Source organism: Phoenix dactylifera, unplaced genomic scaffold (assembly GCF_009389715.1).
Source record: "Phoenix dactylifera cultivar Barhee BC4 unplaced genomic scaffold, palm_55x_up_171113_PBpolish2nd_filt_p 000511F, whole genome shotgun sequence".
Lineage (NCBI taxonomy): Eukaryota > Viridiplantae > Streptophyta > Magnoliopsida > Arecales > Arecaceae > Phoenix > Phoenix dactylifera.
In genome coordinates, this window is record NW_024067925.1 from 1 (window position 1) to 21,625 (window position 21,625).

Genomic DNA, 21,625 nt, shown 5'->3' on the forward strand with positions numbered 1-21,625 from the left:
TGCACTACCTTCTAAACCACAAAAGAAAGATTAAGATGAAAAATATCTTGGATTACCAACGACTGTCTCGGATTTTATATGCTATGCTACGCTATTACGGTGATTCCAATGTAGCTTTCTTGATCTTTAGGCAACCATTGAAAATCAATGCTTGTATTGCTTTTGATTTTCTTAGCTGTAAAAATAAAAGGCACATCTATCATGTCAAAATAGAGCAATCTTGCTGGTACACCAAGTCTCGCAATCATCTTTTTTATTAAAAATATAGAACAAAGATTTTTATTTTTAATTTTTCAAAAAAATTAAGAATATATAGAATGGTATATTTTACTTTTTTGATTTCCAATAAATACAAAAAGACAGCCAACCTATCTTCTAATCATTGAGGCCTTTGAAAATTCAAACTAGTTTCATTTTTCCCTTCCTCTAAATTCAAACTGCAAGAGTATCATAAGCAATGAAGGAAATCATATTATATTAAGTCCAGATCAGTTTCGAGTTCAAATTAGATTTCATGAGGCTCATCTAAAACAGGCAGCATTTTCATTTAATCCCAAAGATACCAAAGAGAGGTCTAGCAAAAAAATAATAAAAAAAAGATACCAAAGAGAAGGCAACCCAATCCGGCTCCAGCTCAAGTTACGACTCCGTAGAAAAACAGGCAAAATTTTCATTCAATCCCAAAGATACCAAAGAAAGGGCACCCCAAATCTAGCTCCAGCTCAAGTTACAACTCCGTAGAAAGGAAATTTTTCATTCAATCCTATTAAGGGATCAAAGAAAAGCCAGCCCACTCCAACTCCAGCTCAAATTACAACTATATATAAAAAAAAATGAGCGCAGCACGATACACACTTAATTGTACCCTAACATTACGAAAAAATAGAAGTAGCTGCTCTCAGCTCTAGTAATAATATTTCTTTTTTATAAGAAAACTTCAATAAATTCATAACGGATTACAGATTTCAATGCCACGTATCCCACAATGAATGCTATAATTCAAGAAAAGGAATTTAACAAATAATCATTAAAAAAAAGTTAAGATTTCTCTTCGTTCGGAATTCCCACGTCGACATGACAATCTAATCTAACTAACTCACGCTAACCGGAGAAATCCCCTACATTAATACATCACCAACCCACCACCAAAAAGAAAAAGAGAAGCGAAACAAAAATATGAATTATTTAGCTGTCGTCGGCGGCGGACTTGGAAGAGCCGGTGCCGGTCTTCTTTGGGAGCAATAGGTTGTGGATGTTGGGCATCACACCGCCGTTAGCGATCGTCACCGTCCCCAAGAGCCTCGACAGCTCCTCATCGTTCCTTACCGCGAGCTGGATGTGCCTCGGGACAATCCTGGTCTTCTTGTTGTCCCTCGCTGCGTTCCCGGCAAGCTCCAAGACCTAACCACAAGGCCAGCCGAGAAGTTTATATCCGTGCCCAACCCAAATCCCACATTTCACGAAATTCGTGATCAAAATAACAAATTTACGAACAAAACCTGCTAAAAAGCGCAACTTCATGCAATACGATCGATACCAAGAAGGAAATTCCGAGAGTTTCAGGCCGAAATTGGAAAATACTCTTAAAAGTATCAAATTTCTTCCAACAAAGATAATTAGGAGGAACGAAAAAGAGGAGGGGGGGAGCGAAGATTACCTCGGCAGCGAGGTACTCGAGGACGGCGGCGAGGTAGACCGGAGCGCCGGCACCGACGCGCTCAGCAAACTTGCCCGCCTTCAGGAAGCGAGCGATACGGCCGACGGGAAACTGGAGACCGGCCTTGCTGCTCCTAGACGTGGCCTTCTTCGAGGCCGCGGAGCCGATGGCTTTCCCTCTTCCGGCCATGTTGACAAGGAACTAGGGTTTAGGCTTTGGAGAGGGGGCGACCAGAGATAAGACGTTTCACGGAACTCGAGAAGGACGAGGATCCATGGTGTGGTTCGTATCTCTTATTTATAGGGTTACCATGAGCGGGATTGTTGGACCAATGACAAACGATTACGAGGATCGCAATCTGAGCCGTTTGTTAGTAATGGCTTTGAACGGTCGGATGTGTAAAAAGGAGCACGAGGAACTTTTGTCCATTCCAATCAACCATAGTATGTTGAGGTGCGGCTCGCATTAGATTATGACCATGCCATAGATTTTGGGCCCGCTTAAATAAGGAATTATATCTTACATGGCACGCACGATGTAAATTTTGTAAAGCAGAGGGCTTAGTTTAGAAATCATATTTATCCAACCAAAGAGATGTTGCAGTATGAAAATTATTACTACATTATCGGAACAATATATTCTGGAATTTCGCAAGTCTGTGATCTCAAGCTGATCTGGTTTGATGGAATCAAATTAACCAGAGGAGCCGCGTTTAAAGTCTTCAAACAGAGGTGGCGATATCTAGTTGTTGCAGTAGATGCAGCCATACCTAGAAAATAGAGCATGCTTACCCTAATACACAACTCATTCTTTGATTATGTATAGGTATTTAAGATTTATCTAATGAATAATTGATGTAGGACTAAACATATGCATGCACGGATCCTCACATATTTCTTTATTTAAGTCATAACGTTCTCGTCAGGCTAAGAGTTCAAATTCATTTAAATCTAATCACAAGTACCACAATCGGCACGTGGTCAGCCCAATAAGTACGTGCTACGGTGTTCCTTCGTCACATAAATTATGGAACAGATCCGCTTTAATATCATTTGTCACAACTCAGAACCTCACGCAAAAAGACTACTCGAAAGATATTTTTTGGACTTCTTGATTATGTATAAGTATTCAAGATCTACCTAGCGCCTAATCGATACATATGATCACACGGATCAGAAGAGTTTTTGTATAAATACCAGTGGCTGAGGGTATCAAGTACATGCCCCGCAAGGGTCACCAGATTTTCAGTAGGGACCCGCACCCAAATCGTTCCCAACATGATACCATTAATTAGAAGCTATCTATAGCGCCACCAAACTGGATATCAGGCCATTCTTCCTGGTATCCATATACGATAATTACAAATCACCAAGCAATGGTAGTCGTAGATAAGTTCCAGGTAAATCTCTATCGTTCTAAACTTTCATTAAAGAAGAAAGACAAAAGAGAGTGGAGTCCACAAAAGCGTGGGGAATTCACAAGAAAAGAAATTCATAACCGACTATGAACACTCTTCAACCCATATCATCAGCACCACAAACACCCAATTAGAGGGAGCGCGTGGGGGCCCATAGGGGAGAGACGAGCTCAGGCGAGCTCAGGCGGCTCAGCTCGCCGGAGGAGGAGTCCTGCCGGAGGTGGACTTATTGGGGACGAGGCGGCCGTCAATGTGGGGCGTGACGCCGCCGCTGGCGATGGTGACGGAGCCCAGCAGCTTACACAGCTCTTCGTCGTTCCTCACCGCCAGCTGGATGTGCCGCGGACTGATCCGATTCTTCTTATTGTCACGCGCCGCAGTTCCCGCCAACTCCACCACCTGCCCAATAAAATAAAAAGTTTCAACATAATACTTATTTAATTAAAAGAAAAGCCTTCAAACAACCAAGAAAAAGGTTCACGACGATTGCATCTCGCACAGCTCTTAAAGCATTCCGAAATCTTTCTGCGCGAAAGATGCAACCCGAACCCACCAAGAAATTGTTGTTAGACCCGATAAAGCATCAAAATTTCGGCATGTGTTTTGCCGACTTCTATCGAAGCCTCTTTCCCCAAATAATTAAAGAATAGAGAGGGAACCTATGTGAACTTGTGAAGTATAACGAGCTTCCAAAACTAATTTGAATCTTTTGGCTTTTAAATACGTCCAATAAAGAAGGGGTGTGATTAGGTAAAATCTATTTAGCACTTCGGGAGGGCAATTGCAAAGATTAAGGAAAGAACTTCAAATATATTTTCCTATTTTGGCATCAGAACTCGGAGGAAATGATACCCAAAGAAACGAAAGCAGAGACGAAACAAAACTATGCAGAATGGCTGAAGACATTAATCCGAAAATCATAGAAACGTTAGCAACGGATTTCAACAAGAAATCCTAGAATCAACAAAACCCAGAACTCCATAGATTAAATCCTACAGAAGCTGGCAACAAGAAGAAGCATAACTTAGAGCAGTAAAAAGGAACTGGATATCTCTCACCAAATCTACCAAGAGCTACGATTTCTTGAACAAGTTTACAATACATTATACTACGATCCAAGAACAAAAAAGAAAAGCAATGACGAACAAGAAATTTGAAGAAAAAGAACCAACACCCTAAGAAGAACAGCCCATATGCAAGAAATCCAGCAACTCAGAAACTTAAATGGGTGGCGAAGAAAGAAATGGAGGAGAAGGACCAACCTCGGAGGCGAGGTACTCGAGGACGGCGGCGAGGTAGACCGAAGCGGCTTCGCTGACGCGATCCGCGTACTTGCCGGTCTTGAGGAAACGGGCGATCCCCCGATGGGGAACTGAAGCCCCGCTCTTCTGCTCCTCGACCTCACCTTCTTTTGCCACAACAAGAGCTTCTTCTTCCCTTTGCCTGCCATTGCTCCAAGAAAGAAGCCGAGATCCCAAAACAGCGAAGGCGAGAGGGAGCGAGGAGAGAACGTAAAAAGGAGTTACGTGACGTTATCTGGCCTTTATATGGCGCACCGGTTGAATGCAGGGCCAAGTGACGTCAGAACACGCGGATCGCGACTTACGCCGTCGGGACGACACGTTTTTGGACGGCTGGATCGCGATCCTGGATGGTACATTCGGGAAGCGAGGCGGATTTGGAGGGTTGGGGTTGTATCTTCGCGACGTCAAGTGGCTGCTTTAAAATCTGTGCAGACGGATGAGAGCTATGCTTTTTTTTTTTTTTTTTTTTTCTTTTTGTTGTTGTTGCTGCTAAGACTGATGATTTGCAAATTTTTAGTACAAATACATAAAAAAAATAAAAATAATATATTTTGGAGCTACCCAATCTGCGACTCTGTTGGCCTTTGGAACACCACCTCATCACTAATCATGGCCCAACCCGAGCCCTAATTTTGGGGTCTTTGTTATGTTAGAGTTCGTGGCTCAATGGACGGTAATTCACGATTGGTATATTTATACCTTGAGAGGTCACCAAATTTACGGCTGTGATGGAAAGCGATCAACCAGGCTAATGGGACTGGGAGTTCCATGAGTTGCGTGTATGGCTGAGTACTAACCGGGCCCGCCCATGATATTATACAACATGAGTCAACGGTGCATGGGATATAATGTTTCTTAGGCTCAGCCAATTGCATTATATGTGAGCCATGCTTAATATATTTTATAAACTACTAGAATATTGTGTACGTACAATCCACATTGAGATCTGCAACGAATAATTTTTAATATACTAATAAAAATATTAAGTGTCCATAATAAAAAAGTACATTGAGCTGCTACTTCAATAATTTTGAATAATAAATACATAAAAAAATAAATTTCAATGAAAATAATTTTAACTTGGCATCGGTCTCTGATATATTTGTAGGAGAAAAAATTCTTTATATGAACCTAAGTAAGAGGAATTGAAAGACCTAATTTAGAAATACTAGAAAAAAATTTATTATTTGAATATCTAGATAAAATTTAAAAATAAAAAGTTGCAGAGAAATAATTTATCAAATACATTATTAAATTTTTTCTTATTAAGAAATGATTTTCCTGCCAAACAAATTGAAGAGAAATAGATAGATGGAAAATTTCCTTTATTCTAATATCTTGAAAATTTTTTGGGAAAAATAGAGCTATGCTTCTACAATTCTTTCATGGATTTACCAACATTATTCTATCTTGAGTAAACAAATTTCCTATAAAAAATAATACTCTCTAACAAAGGGATTGAAGAAAAGGGATTTTTGAAATTTTTTATAAAACTTTTTTGGACATCCTTCCAAAAATCATCACTTCATAAAAACGTTAATAGGTAGGCTACAATAATTTCATTTTGAGCAAACTTTCTAAAGAAATTCTATAACAAATTTCAAAGGATGACTCTTAATAAAACTTTTGTTTTTATGATATACAATCTCATGAATGTAAAGTTTTATAAAATTATTCACCTAGAAAATTAGAAATATGGAAGTTATCCAACCTTCTTGTACAAATCTGAATGTTTTTCTCGCATTCTGATTTTCCAATCCTTCCAAATATCACTTTTTTAGAATTACTTGATTATAAATGAATTCCAAATATAACAGATTTTTGGAATTTTAATAGCAAGTGGAATTCCTAATAATTTCAAAACATCAGCAATACATATATGAAAAGTGGAAGGATATTGCCAAGATTAAGAAAATGACAAACAATCTCGAAAGAATATTTCAAGGTTATGAAATCAACATTTTTATGTAGTAGGTATAATATTTTAAATTAAAATCTATCAAAATAAATATATCTGTCATGCCCTAAATTTGGGACATAATACGGCCATGCTACCGAGGGATACAGCCCATGCTAACACGAAGCCAACCATGTCATCTTAGTTTCCAAATCCATAGAGGCTTTGGGAAGAGGGGTAAACTTGGCTCAATGGCTGCACTCGCTGGTCATTCGCCGGTTGCAACTGCCCCCAGCTGCCAACCATTAGCACTAGCCTCGGGGGTTTCGCGCCGGCCACGCCTCCCCTGGTTGTGTCTCAACAGGGGTTGTTCGAGCCGATCGAGCAGGGGATCGCACTCTCCTATTCCGATCCTTCTTTTTTTTTTCCTTCCCAAAGCTTGGATTGGGCCAAGTTTGGGTCGAGCCGATCAAGTGGATCGGCCCTTGACTTAGACATCTAATCTACCAATTAGAGAGTGTTGTTGGTACCATGTATAAAAATTTCTGTTAAAAATTTCTATGCATATATCTTGAAGACAACATTGTCCTTTTCTAAAAGTTTGGGCCATGTGATTTAGCATGAGTTGCTGCTTAATTTTGATGCTTCTTTTATCATGTTGGGCTGCCTCTAGAAGCACCACATGAAGTGAAATTTGAAATCTTGAAGCATGTCAACAAAGAAGCCAATTCAAATCCTTTATGAGAGAAAAGAATATTAACTACCACCATCCTCTTTGATGCCTAAACTTATCACTTTAAACTTAAAAATTTTCATATTTGAAGGATTGTTTTGACACGAATAGGGCATAACTATTTTAGTTGTGCCATAGGTATGCAAGTCAATAATCGTCACTCTTCACCGAGTTCCACTTCTCTTAAAAGATGCGTAAATCGAAATCTTGCTAATTTGGATATTCATAACCCTAGAAACAAACCAAAATTGATCCTGGGGTTGAAATTACAAATTCAAATCCTTTGATGTGATGTGAAACGCATTCTATAGACAATCATAAAATTTATTTTAAAGGGCTAAGCTCCTATTAAAAAAAATTCTACCTTCCAATTTTTTTGCCGACAATTCTGACAGTATAAAAATCATCTGTTGCGAGCCATGGTCCTTGTATGCTAAGGTGGAAATTAATTAATTATATTTTTTGATATCTTTCACCTCTAAATTGAGTTATCCTAAAATCAACACATGCCCTCCCCCCCACATTTCACCTCTAAATTGAATTATCCTAAAATCAACACATGGTATCATGCCTCACCAAGTTGCTTCAAAGGGCTTAGTCCAATGGTCATATCATTGAGCCAGGTTTGTTGGATGATTCTAAGATACTTTCTCTTCAGCTAGCAGATGAATTTGTGTTTTATATTAAAATAGGTTTAACAACAACCAACCTTGAGGTGATTTTAGAGCTGATCATGGGCTAGGCCGGGCCTATATAAAATTTGACATTTTCTGTGCCCAAGACCGGCCAATGATCAGCTTTAGATAATTTTGACCTGATTCCTAAGAGCTCTCTGCTAACGGGCAACCACACTATATATTATTGATTGACGACACATTTACCATGAAATAGGTGAGATATAAAGAGGCAATTGGCACATAGTCCCTTGATTGACCACCATTAGATATTTAATTCCTCTTGACCCAATGTCTAATTCATGTGCCATAATTCTGTTTAATTTTTAGTTCTTGGTCCTACACATTTATACCTGACTCGACATATAACTACAAATAACTATGCATATGGATAAGTGTGTGCAGGAATAATACAACTATGTATAAGAACTAATCGAGTATTTGCAAACCTATATAAGTATTTGCAGGACTAAAAGTTAAATACCGACGGTCAAAAAACTGGGTGTAAAATGGTAATCGAGCTTTGAAGCTAGAAGCAAAGCACTGCTCAGCTTCACCTTTTGCTCTTCTGCTTTGCAATGATGACACCAAAAAAAAAAAAACCCATCATTTTGTAACCTCTGAAATCCACAAGTAGTTTCCCCCAAAAATATGCAGTGCTTACATTGTGGTGTTTCTGACCAACATTCAGTTGCAACTTCTTGGCTCTTCTATCACCCCTTACTTCAATCTCATTCATCAGTATAGTTAGTTAATAAGAAAAGGATATTTTGGTGCAAAAGGCTTCTGTCACTACGGAGTTAAAGAAAGGTGAAATATATATTTTTTTTGAATGAAAGAGAGAGGTGAAATATATATGAAGAGGCTGTTTTCATTGAACACGTAGCACCCAGGTTACTGTGGAGCAACCTTAATGATATGCCAAGACTGGCCCTCTTCCAAGTTTAATGTATAAGGAGCTTAAAAAATATAAGAATGCAAATTGTCCAAACCAAGAATGCAATAAATACTCATAACATAAAATATCCACACAGAAGGCTCCAAAAGGATACTTGGAAAATCTGACGAACAAATGATACCTCATATTGATTTGTGAGATTTTTTTTTTTTTGAGCTAGCCTATCTTCTTGCTTCATAAAAAAAAGAAAATGTTGAAACAAAACACACTGGAAACCTAGTATATTTCATTGCAGTTTCTCTCAGAACTTGAATAGTGGGCGATCAAGGTTGGACTTCAACGAGATCTTTTGTCCTCGTATATCTTTTCTGATTCTCGCTTGGTTGCGTCAGCAGAAACATAATAAGCTACAAAATAGTCCATGAACGAAGCACAAGATCCCGCCAATGGAAAGGAAACGGTGATGGGAAAAGCCACAAGAAACTCTTGACTTGGAGTTAGACCTCGCTCCTATGACCAACATTGTGGATCCGACTATAACGATGATCCTGATCAAAGTGTTGAGCTTTTAGTATAGAGTCAGTAACAATGACGAGGAAATTTAGCAAAGCTGAAATCTCAATTTAAAATCTAGATATCAACAATATTCTCCATGATCTAGCACTTTCAAGACCAGAACAACAATATTCACAGGGGATTCTATGTAAATTAGCAGTTAATCCAGGGGAAAGCCCTATAATGTCTAATATGTATTAGAAAGCATAGGGATGGATGATAAGAACCCCAATAAAAATCAGACAATAGGAAGAGAGTAGAGAATATTTTTGATGTTATTCCAAATTCTTCCGAAGGCCGATAACTTTATTGGATTGTATAAAATAGGCTACTCATTGAAATTTTTTGTTAAGAAAAATCTCATATAGAAGTTATGTACATTGCGCATTGATTGAGTATACTCGATGTTAACTTACTTGGTTCGTTTAGGTTTATATATATTGCCCATGCAAAGAGAGATATTCTTTCTTTTTTTTTTTCTTTTTTTCTATATGTTTGTCTATTTATTTTTTGTTTTCTTCTGGTGTTCTGTCCTTTTTTTTTTTCCTACCCTTGCGAAGAAATCCATACTAGTAGATATTGGAGGCAGGAAAATTACCACGACACAATCAGGGGGCTGCAGCCATTTTCTTGTTAAAAGATCTGGAGCGAATCCACATGCATCCACCAAGTACATTCGCGACGGCATGAGCTAATGCCAGAAGCCCAGCTGCTGCGAGTCCAAGCTTGTAAGCCTCATGGACTGGCTCTTTGCACTCAACGAAGAACACCCTCAGGTGCTTCCCCTGCAACAAGACTCAAAAGCATAAGTAACATTATGATCGAAGACGCATTTGTTGATCAATTGCATCATAACTACAAAAATCATCAATTCTTGTCTTAGGGACAGAATTATGATGTCTTGTTCTTCGGTTGTTCTTGTTAAGGTTACTTTAAGTTTTTCTGCAGTCATAAATCAAATATATAGAAAAATGAAGAAGAAGAAGAAGTACCTTGTTTTGAGCTATCTCAGCTTCGATCCCTAGTATACCAGCAACTACATCCATGATCACAATTAGAAGGCAGATAATCACACCTCCTGACATCCTCATTGTTACAGGTTTGATAACTGAACGATGGAGTGGGTGAGGATGAAGAAGTGATCTTAGTAGTTTGTTTATGTTTATGATGTACAGAAATACTTCACGTGGAGCAGTGGATAAAGGAAAAGAGGAGAGATTGATATTGATATATTCCTATGAAAGTGTTTAACCTCCAAGAGGTTTATTATACCTCCATTTGGACTCCTCAAGGAGTAATTTACAGATCCCATTCAAATGAAAAATTCAGAAATTGGTTAATATATAATAATTACTTTATTGAATTGATAAATTAGATCTCAATTACAATAATTGTATCGCTAGCACAAAATCAGCAATACTTAATTATTAATTTAGTGCTAGCTAAAGAATTATAGTAATTGAAATCTAATATGTCAATTCAATGAATTATATATTAGAATGATTTATTACCTTATTAGAATAATTGATTGCTAATTTTGTGCTAGCAAAATAATTATTGTGATTGAAATTTAATATGTCAATTCAATGAATTATATATTAGAATGATTTATTACGTTATTAGAATAATTGATTGCTAATTTTATGCTAGCAAAACAATTATTATTATTGAGATCTAATATGTCAATTCAATAAATTATATATTAGAATGATTTATTATCATATTAGAATAATTGATTGCTAATTTTGTGCTAGCAAAATAATTATTGTGATTGAGATCTAATATTTCAATTCAATGAATTATATATTAGAATGATTTATTACCTGCAGTTCTGTTGTCTGGTTGTCCCCTCTCTCAAGATAGAACAAGACCTTCTCCCATATTCAATTGGTCACTAGAATCAAGGAATGCGCATGATCAAAGAACTTGATCGAGAAGGCCTCAGGGACATTTTTCACAAATTTTACGAACAGAAGTCCTTATTTTCATATTTCTTATTCCTTACCTTAATTCTGAATCTACACTTTTGAAGAAAATAAGTTTCTTGAATATTTTTTATTAGAATAATTGATTACTAATTTTGTGCTAGCAAGTAAATGATTGTAATTGAGAACTAATTTGTCAATTCAATGAATTAATTATTATGGATTAACTAATTTCTAAATTTTTCGTTTGAATGAGATCTGAAAATTACTCTTTTAGGAGTTCAAATGGAGTTAGATAACCTCTTGGAGGTTAAGCAAATTATTATCTTTTTTAAGAATAATTACTACTTTTGTGCTAGCTAAACAATTATTTTAATTAAAATCTAATATGTCATAATTGCAATAAAGGATTTAATGAATCATATATAACTAACAAAAATAAATAGACACTTTCTTGGATTGTTAGCAATATATAATTCATTAAATTCTTTATTACAATTGTAACATATTAGTTTTTTTAGAATAATTGATTACTAATTTTGTGCTAACTAAACAATTATTGTGACTGAGATCTAATATGTCACAATTGTAATAAAAGATTTAATAGACACTTCTTTGGATTGTTAGCAATATATAATTCATTAAATCTTTTATTACAATTATGACATATTAGATTTTTTTTAAGAATAATTGATTACTAATTTTGTGCAAGCTAAACAATTATTATGATTGAGATCTAATATACGAATTCAATGAATTATATATTAGAATGATTTATTACCTTATTAAAATAATTGATTGCTAATTTTGTGCTAGCAAAACAATTATTATGATTGAGATCTAATATGTTAATTCAATGGATGATATATTAGAATGATTTATTATCTTATTAAAATAATTGATTGCTAATTTTGTGCTAACAAAACAATTATTATGATTGAGATCTAATATATCAATTTTAATGAATTATATATTAGAATAATTATTACCTTATTAGAATAATTGATTGCTAATTTTGTGATAGCAAAACAATTATTGTGATTGAGATCTAATATGTCAATTCAATGAATTATATATTAGAGTGAAATATTACTTTATTAGAATAATTGATTACTAATATTATGCTAGCAAGATAATTATTATAATTGAGATCTAATTTGTCAATTTAATAATTTAATTATTATATATTAACGAATTTTTGAATTTTTTGTTTGAATGGGATCTAAAAATTACTTCTTGAGAAGTCCAAATGGAGGTATGATAAACCTCTTGAAGGTTAAGCAAATTATTTTTTTTTGTAGAATAATTAATTACTAATTTTGTGCTAGCTAAACAATTATTGTATTTAAAATCTAATATGTCACAATTGTAATAAAGGATTTTGATGCGGGGTCGGAACCCCGACACCAGCCCGCACACCGGACGAGCAGGGAAAGCATCCGCGTCCTCCCCGAGGTATTGTCCGCTCTGGGATTGCCGCTTCGGGTCTGCGGGAGGTCGCCCAGGGCCGTGGCCCAATGACAGTCCCGAGCCCTGCCGGCGCGGGGGTCCGCGGAGGTACTACCCCTACCCTCACGGTTTTGTCCTACAAAAGGGCCCTCGGTGAGAAGAGGTGTTTGCACCCCCATTTAAGGCACAGACCTTTCCGCTGATTATCCGATGTGGGACTAAACTGGGAACCCCATCCCACAACACAGCCCCCCGAGCGGGAAGGTCTGTGCGTGGCCGGGTCCCTTCCTCTAGCGCCATCTGATGCGGGGTCGGAACCCCGACACCAGCCCGCACACCGGACGAGCAGGGAAAGCATCCGCGTCCTCCCCGAGGTATTGTCCGCTCTGGGATTGCCGTTTCGGGTCTGCGGGAGGTCGCCCAGGGCCGTGGCCCAATGACAGTCCCGAGCCTGCCGGCGCGGGGGTCCGCGGAGGTACTACCCTACCCTCACGGTTTTGTCCTACAAAAGGGCCCTCGGTGAGAAGAGGTGTTTGCACCCCCCATTTAAGGCACAGACCTTTCCGCTGATTATCCGATGTGGGACTAAACTGGGAACCCCATCCCACAACACAGCCCTCCGAGCGGGAAGGTCTGTGCGTGGCCGGGTCCCTTCCTCTAGCGCCATCTGATGCGGGGTTGGAACCCCGACACCAGCCCGCACACCGGACGAGCAGGGAAAGCATCCGCGTCCTCCCCGAGGTATTGTCCGCTCTGGGATTGCCGCTTCGGGTCTGCGGGAGGTCGCCCAGGGCCGTGGCCCAATGACAGTCCCGAGCCCTGCCGGCGCGGGGGTCCGCGGAGGTACTACCCCTACCCTCACGGTTTTGTCCTACAAAAGGGCCCTCGGTGAGAAGAGGTGTTTGCACCCCCCATTTAAGGCACAGACCTTTCCGCTGATTATCCGATGTGGGACTAAACTGGGAACCCCATCCCACAACAGATTTAAAAAATTATATATTACTAACAAAAATAAATAGACACTTTTTTGGATTGTTAGCAATATATAATTGGGTTTTTTGCATAAATACCCTTCTAAATGTAGGATTTTGCATGAATATCCTTTCCAAATTGATATTTGCATGCATACCCTTATAAAATATTTATTTTGCTATTCTATCCTTTTTTAGTTCTTATTTTTGTATATGTACCCATGCCATCTAACGCTGTTAAAAAATTAACAGTTTTAAATTAAAATGACTAAAATATTCTTAATGGGTAGGCGCGCAAATAGAAATTTTTATAAGGATATACAAGTAAATAGAAATTTTACCACGCTTTTGGATAAGAATTTAGGCAAATCTAATTAGTCATATCATAATTATGAGGTGCTGAGCGACCCATGACATACTAAGTCCAGTTAGAATAGATGACCGATGACCTACTAACTAAGTCCGTCTACAAGCCAAATTTCATATCACACTATTTTTTATCGAAATGTCTGATTGGACGGAACTTGGTGTCTCCCTGCCTCCCTCTGAGGAGGACATAAAAAATCCCAGACCTTCTTCCAAAATCCAATTCCATTGCAGAAAACTGGCATATGACCCATGTTTAGTTGAGCGTTCCCTCACTTTCTACCTTCAAAAGTTAAAAGAAACACAAACCAAAAAACAGAAGGAAAAAAAGAAAAAGCCGGCAACCGAGACACCGGAGGTATCAACAGTGTCATAGATCGAGAGAGAATCCTGATTGGCCGAGGTTCCTTTGGATTCTGTGAACCTATGCCCTAGGGCTTTTCCTCCTCATTGGCTGGCATTTCCCATCCCTTTAGAGAATAATAAGGCCATGGGAGCAAGCTAACAAGCTCCTAAGAAACCCATATCTCCTTCCTGTCTGCCTTGAAAACCCGCCATAAATTCACTTAAAAACGACCAATAGTACCACCACCCACACACACAAAAAAAAGAAGAGACTCTCTTGCTTGTTATCACAAAGCAAACTCATTTCTCTGAGCTTTTGCTGGATTTTAGGTGGCTTTGTGCAGCCTTTATCCTGATTTTGTTTCTCTTTTTCTGTTTCCATTACCACCAACTCAGTGCTGTTAAAGCCACCTACTTAGCATCATTTCTGGTCCTTAGACTTAAGCCACCTTCTTTCCAACTCAAACCAGCAGTCTTCTCTCTCTCTCTCTCTCTCTCTCTCTCTCTCTCTCTTCTGGGCCCAAGAGAATCGGGATCCCGATACGCAGGGGGCGGGTGGAAGCCAGGCACCGGGGGAAAGGGGGGTGGGAGGTTGGGGAGGAAAGAGTAAGGGTAATAACATCATTTCAAATTTTTTATTTTATTTTTAATTAATATAAATATGATTTTTTAACACCGTTAAAACAACCGTTATATTAGGGGTATCTGTACAATAACAGAGTTTTATGAGGGTATGCATGCAAATATTAATTTTGAAAGGGTATTCACGCAAAATTCGTTATTTAGAAGGGTATCCATGCAAAAAATCCTATATAATTCATTAAATCCTTTATTATAATTGTGACATATTAGATTTTTTTAAGAGTAATTGATTACTAATTTTGTGCTAGCTAAACAATTATTATGATTGAGAACAAATATGTCAATTTAATGATTATATATTAAAATGATTTATTACCTTATTAGAATAATTGATTGCTAATTTTGTGCTAGCAAAATAATTATTATGATTGAGATCTAATTTATCAATTCAATGAATTATATATTAGAATGATTTATTACCTCATTAGAATAATTGATTGCTAATTTTGTATTAGCAAAACAATTATTGTGATTGAGATCTAATATGTTAATTCAATAAATTATATATTAAAATAATTTATTACCTTATTAGAATAATTGATTGCTAATTTTGTGCGAGCAAAATAATTATTGTGATTGAGATCTAATATATCAATTCAATGAATTATATATTAGAATGATTTATTACCTTATTAGAATAATTGATTACTAATTTTGTGCTAGCAAAACAATTATTGTAATTGAGATCTAATTTGTCAATTCAATAATTAATTATTATGTATTAAAAAATTTTTAAATTTTTCGTTTGAATGGAATCTAGGAATTACTTCTTGAGGAGTACAAATGGAGGTATGATAAACTTCTTGGAGGTTAGGCAAATTATTATCTTTTTTTTAGAATAATTGATTACTAATTTTGTGCTAGCTAAATAATTATTGTAATTAAAATCTAATATGTCACAATTGTAATAAAGGATTTAATGAATTATATATTACGAACAAAAATAAATAGACACTTCTTTGGATTGTTAGCAATAAATAATTCATTAAATTCTTTATTACAATTGTGACATATTACATTTTTTTTAAGAATAATTGATTACTAATTTTATGCTAGCTAAACAATTATTGTAATTAAAATCTAATATGTCACAATTATAATAAAGAATTTATGAATTATATATTGCTAACAATCCAAAAAAGTGTATTTTTATTTTTGTTAGTAATATATAATTCATTAAATCCTTTATTACAATTGTGACATATTAGATTTTAATTACAATAATTGTTTAGCTAGCACAAAAAGTAATCAATTATTCTAAAAAAAGATAATAATTTGCTTAACCTTCAAGAGGTTTATCATACCTCCATTTGGACTCCTCAAGAAGTAATTTCCAAATCCCATTCAAACGAAAAATTCAAAAATTGGTTAATACATAATAATTAATTCATTAAATTGACAAATTAGATCTCAATTACAATAATTATCTTGCTAGCAAAAAATTAGTAATTAATTATTCTAATAAGATAATAAATCATTCTAATATATAATTCATTGAATTGACATATTAGATTTCAATCACAATAATTATTTTGCTAGCACAAAATTAGCAATCAATTATTCTAATAAGGTAATAAATCATTCTAATATATAATTTATTGAATTGACATATTATATTTCAATTACAATAATTATCTAGCCAGTACTAAATTAATAATTAATTATTAATAATTAAGAAAATTTAAATAGAAAATTCAAAAATTGGTTAATCTATTATAACTTTAGGATGGTGGACTCAAAGCCTATGAATGACCAAATTCATGATTTTGAAATACTGATCCACCAGCTTAGGACTAATGAAACCAATTGGATGAATCATTCCAGGTAGCATGTTTGATAGATAAACTACCTAATTTCTGATTTGATTTTGCTAAGACTCTAAGCTATACCCAAGGAGGTCTCACCCTAATCCAAGTTTTGAACTTCATTAGAATTGAAGAGCAGCATAGGCTCAGCAGTAAAACCTTTACTGGACACAAAAAATAATGCTTATAATGTAGAGGCCCCACATAGAAAAAATTAGAACCGATCCTACAAAAATAAGCATTACAAAAAGAAACCCTACCACCCTACAAACCCTAACCATGGAAAACCTATCCAATCCCAGGAGCAGAAGAAGAAGAAAGAGGAAAGTGGTGTTCGTTTCTGCTATGTGTGTGGTCGGACCAACCATTTGTCTTCCTAGTGCTTCTATAAGAAGACTGCACCTCTTCAATCCAAGAAAAAAGGTCCACACACAACCAGTGCTCAAGTCAACATAGTGACTTTCGGCGCTGGCTCCTTCGAGACTACTTTCATGTCTGTTTCTTTCATTCCTGAAGTTAACATGTGAGGATCTTAGTGTTATTTTGATGTTTACAAAGCCATTGAGGCCATATGGAAGTGCTAATGCCATGAACTCAATTGATCAAGATCATAAATACTTAAGAAAGAAAGAAGCAATACATTCTTGATATATTCTTGATACACTATTCATATACGATTAAAACAACTCTCAAGAACTCATCTAAGGACAAATATTTAGAAGAAACTTGAGAAAAAAAATCTAAATTTCAGTTTGACAAAGTTAAGAGTGAAGTTTTCTTGTTAAGGGGCAATTTTATCTTTTTACTAGTCAAAGAGATGAAACTTGTATGTGCCAAGCATCCTAAATTAATTGCAATATCTTTTATTGGTTTCATGTGCTAAACTAACCTTGAGATGCAGAAAATCAAGGTTAGAGTCGACCCCAGAAAGTTTGGAGTCGACTCTGATACAGATGGTACACTTGGCACACCATTGGCAAGCTTGGCACACCATTGGCACACTTGGTACAGACCTAGAGTCGACCCCAGAAGAATTAGAGTCGACCCTGGCATATTTGGCATGCTTGGCACAGGCTTCGGGCCGATCCCAGAAAATGGCACTATAGCTCGAGTCGACCCCAACAAGTTTCACAAGAGAATTGCTCTCTAGATTGCCTGTCAGAGTCAACCCCAGCCAAGCTCAAGTCGACTCCACTGTAGCTCGAGTCGACTCCACTTTAGCTCGAGCCGACTCCAGAATAGTTCGAATCGACCCCAACTTGAATCATCAGAAAAAAGCTTTCTAGATTTCCTATCAGAGTCGACCCCAGCCAAGCTCGAGTCGACCTCAGTCAGTGGTACTGTAGCTCGAGTCGACCCCAGAAAAATCCGAGTCGACCCGAACACGACTGAAAGCATAACAGCTAGTTCTGCAGAAGTACATTTTAAGGCTTCAACGGCTATAAACGGCTAGTTTCTTCAATCCAACGGCCAGAAATAGATTTTTAAGGATTAGAGAAGTATTTAAGAGCCACTATTCATCAGAAAAAAGATCTTTTTGTGAAATTAAAAGGGTGTGTTCAAGAGAAAACAAAATCCTAGAGTTCTTCATTCATTGCTTCATTCCAAAATCTGAAAGAAGGTGGTTGAGCAGATTTCAAGTGACTTCAAGAGCTTTACCAACTCCTTGAGGAGTGAAGCAACCATGGCAAAGAAGAGAAGAGCATCTACAAAGCGATAATTATTTTCTTATCTCTTCTTTGAGTGTATACTTGTTTTATTTGCTCATTGAGAAGCTTTAAATCTCTTATCTCTTCTTCCTTGTAAGGTTAGTTGGTGAGCCCATAAAACCAACAGTGTAGATTGTTGGTGAGCCCGTAAAACCAACGATTACGTTTAATTGGTTGATCCCGTAAAACCAATTGTAGGATTTTTGGATTGTGAGCTCGGCAAAACAATCCAACTGTAATCCGAGAAATTATAGTGAATTTTCAAGAGGATGCTTGGGGAGTGGACGTAGGTGCCTTGGGGTGTACCGAACCACTATACTTATTTTGTTTTTGTATTTTGTTTATTTTGCTTCCACTACACTAATGCAATTCACATAAGCCAAATTACTCATCCATCTATAAATAAAATTTAAGGTTTAAAATTTAGAAAACCCCAATTCACCCCCCTTCTCTTGGGTTGTTATCTTGGGCAACAAGTGGTATTAGAGCAGGTGCTCTAGTATTAATTGTTGATCTCACGATCAAGAGCCAAAGATTATGACAACTCAAATTGGTAGTTCTCTATCTGAGGGACAGTCACCAAATAGACCACCCCTATTTAACGGCACAAATTACACCTACTGGAAAGCACGAATGAGAATATTTATTCAAACACTAGACTATGATATATGGAGAATCATAGTCGAAGGACCACACATACCCACCATTAGCATAGACAGCATGGTCATCCTAAGCCAGAAAAGGACTGGGATGACAATGATAAAAGGATGGCTCAACTTAATGCCAAAGCCATGAATATTCTTTATTGCTCATTTGATGCAAATGAATTTAATAGAATTTTAATATGTAATTTTGCTAAGAAAATTTGGGATAGATTAGAGGTTACTCATGAGGGGACAAATCAAGTTAAGGAGTCAAAAATAAATATGCTTGTACGCAAGTAAGAATTGTTTAAAATGGAATCTTCTGAAAATATAACTGAAAATGTTTACAAGATTTACTAATATAATAAATGGTCTTAAGAGCTTAGGTAAACCTTATTCTAACTCTGAATTGGTACGCAAAATTCTCAGATCTCTACCTCGTATGTGGAAGGCCAAGGTAACTGCAATTCAAGAAGCTATGGATCTTAATACACTTCAATTAGAGGAGCTTCTAGGGTTACTCATGACTCATGAGTTGACTATAAAGCAAAATTCTGAAGAAGAGGTCAAGAAAAGAAAAACCATTGCCCTAAAGTCTACAATCTCTGAAGAAGATAGTTTAATAAGATGATGTCGGATGAGGAAGAGGAATACAATGAAGAAGAAGTGGGCAATACTTGCGAAGAAATTCAGAAAGTTTATGAGGAGGAAAAAAGAGTTCCACAAAAAAGAAGCCTTTCTTCAAAGGTAGCTCTAGCAAAGAAAAGAAAAAGGGACAAAGAAAAGAAAAAAGATGTGCCCATCTGTTATGAATGCAACAAGCTCGGGCACTTCAAAATAGATTGTCCACAATTAAAATGGGTGCCGAGGAAATTGAAGAAGAAAGCTCTCATGGCTGATTGGAGTGAAAGTGAGGGATCAAGCTCAGAAGAGGAAGATCAGCAACATACAGCTAAAATATGCTTCATGGAACATGATGATCAGATGTGTCTTATAGCCAATGAGAAGAATCGGCTATGGTATCTAGATAGCGGTTGTTCAAGACACATGACAAGTGACATAAATCAATTCATCACCATGGAATCCAAAGATGGTGGAGTGGTAACTTTTGGTGACAATGAAAAATGTCACGTTATTGGAAAGGATAAAATTTATATCACTCCATCTACTTATATAAATAATGTCTTGTTAGTTAATGGCCCTAAAACATAACTTGCTTAGCATTAGTCAATTTTGTGATAAAAGCTTTAAAGTTTCTTTTGAATCTTCGGTATGCATAATTACTAGTCCCAAAGACAATAGTATTGTACTCTTGGGCAAGATAAATAAAACTAGTTGGCTATGGCACTGAAGACTAGGACATACAAGTATGGATTTAATTTCAAAACTAGTCAAAAAGGGATTTAGTAAAAGGCTTACCAAAGTTAACTTTTGAAAATGATAAAATTTAATGGTCCACATCAATTAGGCAAGCAAATGAGGTCATCCTTTAAATCAAAGAATATAGTTTCAACTATTAGGCCTTTAGAACTCATCCATATGGATCTATTTGGACCCACTAAAACTGCAATCTATGAGAAAAAAAGTATGGACTAGTAATTGTGGATGACTTCTCTAGACACACATGGGTTTCATTCCTTGCACATAAAAATGAAGCATTTTCTATCTTTTTGGAGTTTTACAAAAATGTTTTTAGCTGAAAAGAATATCACTTTAGTTGCTATTCATAGTGATCATGGAACCGAATTTGAAAATCAGCACTTTGAACAATTTTGTAATGAAAATGGTATTTCTCACCAATTCTCAATTTCTAGAATGCCTCAACAAAATAAGTTTGTTGAAAGAAATAATAGGACTTTGGTAGAAATAGCTCGCACTATGCTATGTGAGTCAGATCTTCCAAAGTACTTTTGGCTGAAGTTGTAAACACTGCTTGCCATATGTTAAACCGTGTTTTAATCCGTCCAATTACAAAGAAAACTCCCTACAAACTTTGAAAAAATAGAAAACCAATTGTCAAATACTTTCAAGTTTTTGGTTGTCGCTGTTTTATTCTAAATAATGGCAAGAAAAATTGAGTAAATTTGATGCCAAGTTAGATGAGGGTACCTTCTTAGGATATTCTATCTCTAGCAGGGCATATAGAGTCTTCAACAAGAGTTTTCTTGTTGTTGAAGAATCAGCTAATGTTATTTTTGATGAGACTGACAATAAATCCTCTAGGAAAGAAAGTGTTTTTGATGATGATGTAGGGACATTCGAGCTTGAAAAGCTGACCAGTCATGATACACCAACTCAAGAACAAGAAGATACATCAAAGGAAGATGAGGAAGAAAAGGAAGATGATCAAAGTCTACTACTGCCTTAAGATCTACCTAAAGAATGGGAGGTATGCTCATGGACACCCCTAAGAATTAATTATGGGTGATCCATCATAGGGATAAGAACTCGATCCTTCTTAAGAAATATTAATAATTATCTTGCTTTTGTATCTCAAATAGAGCCTAAAACTTATGAAGAACAGAACATAATGTAAATTGGATCAATGCTATGCAAGAAGAATTGAATCAATTTAAAAGAAATAATGTATGAACATTAATTGAAAGACCTAACAAATAACTCTGTAATTGGAAC

General features: G+C 36.3%; 2 protein-coding genes and 1 pseudogene across 2 annotated transcripts; all 3 read right to left on the reverse strand.

Moving 5' to 3' along the window:
- Positions 1-905: 905 nt before the first annotated feature.
- On the reverse strand, positions 906-1,933 carry LOC103696774 (probable histone H2A.3). Its single transcript, XM_008778486.4, has 2 exons — positions 1,658-1,933; positions 906-1,401 (listed from the first exon to the last, which is right to left on the reverse strand). The coding sequence occupies exons 1-2, from the start codon at positions 1,844-1,846 to the stop codon at positions 1,186-1,188; spliced, it is 405 nt and encodes a 134-aa protein (XP_008776708.1). The 5' UTR covers positions 1,847-1,933; the 3' UTR covers positions 906-1,185.
- Positions 1,934-3,263: 1,330 nt separating this feature from the next.
- Positions 3,264-4,524, reverse strand: LOC103696773 (annotated as a pseudogene).
- Positions 4,525-9,743: 5,219 nt separating this feature from the next.
- Positions 9,744-10,420, reverse strand: LOC120106267. The gene is made up of 2 exons (XM_039119243.1): positions 10,073-10,420; positions 9,744-9,931 (listed from the first exon to the last, which is right to left on the reverse strand). Exons 1-2 carry the CDS (start codon positions 10,224-10,226, stop codon positions 9,744-9,746), a joined length of 342 nt encoding a protein of 113 aa, XP_038975171.1. The 5' UTR covers positions 10,227-10,420.
- Between the last annotated feature and the right edge of the window lie 11,205 nt (positions 10,421-21,625).

Coding starts and splice junctions, on each gene's coding strand:
- LOC103696774 (XM_008778486.4), bottom strand. CDS start 1,846: ATGGCCGGAAGAGGGAAAGCCATCGGCTCCGCGGCCTCGAAGAAGGCC. Junction 1,402..1,657: donor TCGAGTACCTCGCTGCCGAG/GTAATCTTCGCT, acceptor CCTTGTGGTTAG/GTCTTGGAGCTTGCCGGGAA.
- LOC120106267 (XM_039119243.1), bottom strand. CDS start 10,226: ATGAGGATGTCAGGAGGTGTGATTATCTGCCTTCTAATTGTGATCATG. Junction 9,932..10,072: donor GATTTATGACTGCAGAAAAA/CTTAAAGTAACC, acceptor TATGCTTTTGAG/TCTTGTTGCAGGGGAAGCAC.